At 30.8% G+C, this 3,297-nt stretch overlaps 1 protein-coding gene across 1 annotated transcript; it reads left to right on the top strand.

The window, feature by feature from the left end:
- The first annotated feature begins 276 nt into the window (after positions 1-276).
- On the top strand, positions 277-2,048 carry LOC105199490 (charged multivesicular body protein 6-A). Its single transcript, XM_011166652.3, has 3 exons — positions 277-499; positions 730-839; positions 1,229-2,048. The coding sequence occupies exons 1-3, from the start codon at positions 437-439 to the stop codon at positions 1,722-1,724; spliced, it is 669 nt and encodes a 222-aa protein (XP_011164954.1). The 5' UTR covers positions 277-436; the 3' UTR covers positions 1,725-2,048.
- Positions 2,049-3,297: the final 1,249 nt, after the last annotated feature.

Genomic DNA, 3,297 nt, shown 5'->3' with positions numbered 1-3,297 from the left:
TCATGTGACGTCATCTCCAAAGTGCGTTGACGAGTAGCTATGCGATGATGAATCGCGCTCTTGTCTCCAACCACGTTTTTCATCATAATGCTCGTAATTCGCATATCGCGATTCATAAATTCTCATTTCCGCGCACTTTACACACGAAATATCAACGAAACGCGAGATTTTACCGCGATTTTAAGAGGGGATCGAACGACAGTCAAACGACACCGCTAGCACGTATGTACCGTATCGCGCGAAGCGACGTGACGTAGCGTGGCGCTCGATTCGAGAATCGCAAGTATCGAGTATCGAACAACCAACATGGCCACCAGCCGGCGCACTGCGAGGTCTGACGCTACGCTTTCAGGCGACTGTCAAAAACGCGACACAACGTGATACGCGACGTGAATCGCAAAATTCGTCTCGCGCTTTGTGATATCGTGCGGTTAAGATGGGAATCTTCTTCTCGAAGAAGAAACAGAGCCGCGTCACCGATCAGGACAAGGCGATCCTGGTAAGGAATTATCTTAACCTTTTCCCCATAGTTCTAATACTGAAACTGTCAAATCATTCTCTTATCTTTAGTCGCACTTGATTCTACTCGTGAATCGTTAATAATTATTTGATCTCTAATGCAGCGTAAACAGAAAATTCTGTTGTATGCAGCAGTGTACAAACGTTAAAATTACGCAGTGCACGTTATAACCTCCAAACTGTCAGAGACGTATTTTTCAATGTTTACAGCAAGTGAAAGAGACCAGGGATAAAATAAAGCGGTACCAAAAGAAAATGGAACAATGTTTGGAGAAGGAACGATTGCTTGCAAAAGAACTCTTGAAAAATGGAAAGAAAGAGTAAGTATTAATCATCGTATGAGATGGTGCATTGTATATTAATTCATTTATAATAATTTATTTGTATCGTGAATTATTACATTATACATTACATACAAGCTAATATTGTTTAGTAACTGTTAAAGATTTTATATTTAAATAATTTCTTTTATAATTTTTCTGTTTAAAATTTTTTAGATCAATGTAACTTAATTTTAAACTATGTTTAACTTATTTTCTACTTTTTTTCTAGTCGTAAGAATTAGAAAAAGATAGAAAGTTAAATCAGGTTTAAAGTTAAGCTATATTGGTGCACAAACGAGTCTTAGTCTTTTTTTAAATTTTTGCTTAATTAATATATTTGATAATATTATTGCTTTAAATCATTGTGTAATTTTTAATTCTTACAGTCGTGCAAAACTTTTGTTACGCAAGAAGAAACATCAAGAACTAGTTTTGTCACAGGCAGATGGCCAGTTAGAAAATCTTGAACGTATGATCCACGATTTGGAATTTGCTCAAGTTGAGATAAAAGTTGTCGATGGCCTAAAAGTTGGCAATACAGCATTGAAAGAATTACATGCATTGTTGTCTATCGATGAAATCGAAAAAATTATGGACGAAACGACAGAGGGTATCGAGAAGCAGAGAGAAATAGATGATGTATTATCTAGGGTGACGTCACTTATTTCAGACGACACTTCTATTGATGACCAAGATATCGAAGCAGAATTGGAAGCATTGGTGGAAGCAGATATCAATGAGAAAGCTCCCGAAATACCAAAGGACGTTTTATTACCAGATGTGCCAACAACGCAACCAGCAGAGAATTTGGAGGAGAAGGAGCAGGAGAAGAAAAATCGTACGAAAGAAAAGATTCAAGAACCAATTGCAGTAATGGCATGAAACTTTTAGGAATTAATAAACTTTTGCTAAATTAATACTTTGTGCAATAAGCTATGTATATATGTACAGTAAACACGTACTATAAGTATAGTTTATAAAATTTAAAATACAAATCAAAATTTTAGCTCAACAAAATATAATGATTTTTAACATTTTGCTGTATTATGAAAAATAAAATCCATTATGCAATGTACATATTATCTGAATATAAAAATGCAATGATGTAAACCATGTGGAGCAAATAAACGTAATTTTTCCATGTATTACACTTAATATATGATCAACTGTACATATAATAAATATATTTCTCCGTGCATAGATAAATATATTGTAAGCTTTTGTTTTAACAATCTTCACTTAAATATAATCTGTGAAACTTTATAAATAATTACTGATTTTATTTAGCAGTATAATTATAAGATAATTATAACTAATAACTTTATAAGAAACATATTCATTATATGAATATTATAATTTAAATTAGAATACATTGATAAGATAACTTTCTTTCCACTTCTGTGATCATAATTATTTTATCTTATTGATGTTTTATTTTCCTATTTTCTATTTGACGATTTATGTATTAATACAGATTTATTTCAAGATAATAATAATAATAATTATAGCAAAGATAGATATCTTATTGTATCTATTTTTTTATCTTAATATTTCTATCTATGAATTTGAAAAATATTATTATGCATTGTTTTTAAATAATATGTAGCTACGAATAATGATTCAAATAAGAATTTGAAAAAAAAGTTAACAATATATAAACATACTTAATAAGAGTATAATCTGTATTAAGGTAATTTATTAATTATCATTTTTATACATTAGCATAATACTCAATGTTATGATCTCATGAACGATGGCGCAAGCTCTTGTGACCTGACCTTATTTCTATTGACAATTTGCATAATTATACTGACGGTTTTTTCTATCATAATATGTTAACGAGTATGACAATTTAAAAATTTGTTTCGTATTCAAATTCTGTATAATATCTTTCATAATTACATCTTTCAACCACAAACGTATTATTATATTTAGCAAATTATATATGAATTTAACAAAAAAAAAAGATAATATTAATCTATCTTTCCTGAAATACACTATTTTTATATGAGAATTTTTAACAGTGTAAAAATATATATTGGGTTGAAACAAAAATTCATAATGGCAAACGTGATTGAATAAATCTAAGTTCAAATATTTAAAATTGTGCTTATAAATTTTACTTATAAAAACGCTATGAACTTTTGTTTCAATCAGATATATTTATCTCATACCACGCGTGCACGCGAGTCTTCACGAATTCGTGATAAAGATCTACAAGCAGATATTGTTTGTCAGGTAATTATCTATCAGCTCTCAAATACATATTTTTTGATCAATATGTCATGATTTTTTTAACTGAATCGTTTCAGCCAGATAAAGGCATCGTTCGTTTACAAGGACGTTACTCACTCTTTCCTAATGCTAGTGTGAGCATAAGGTATCTTTTGACCAGACTTGCAAATATTTGCGACTGCTCAAATTTTCCGCTCGCTCATTGTGTTGAAAGATATCT

Source organism: Solenopsis invicta, chromosome 7, assembly GCF_016802725.1.
Source record: "Solenopsis invicta isolate M01_SB chromosome 7, UNIL_Sinv_3.0, whole genome shotgun sequence".
NCBI classification, from domain to species: Eukaryota; Metazoa; Arthropoda; class Insecta; order Hymenoptera; family Formicidae; genus Solenopsis; species Solenopsis invicta.
Note: the sequence above shows the minus strand (reverse complement) of the source record. Positions and strands in the feature narration are given on the sequence as shown.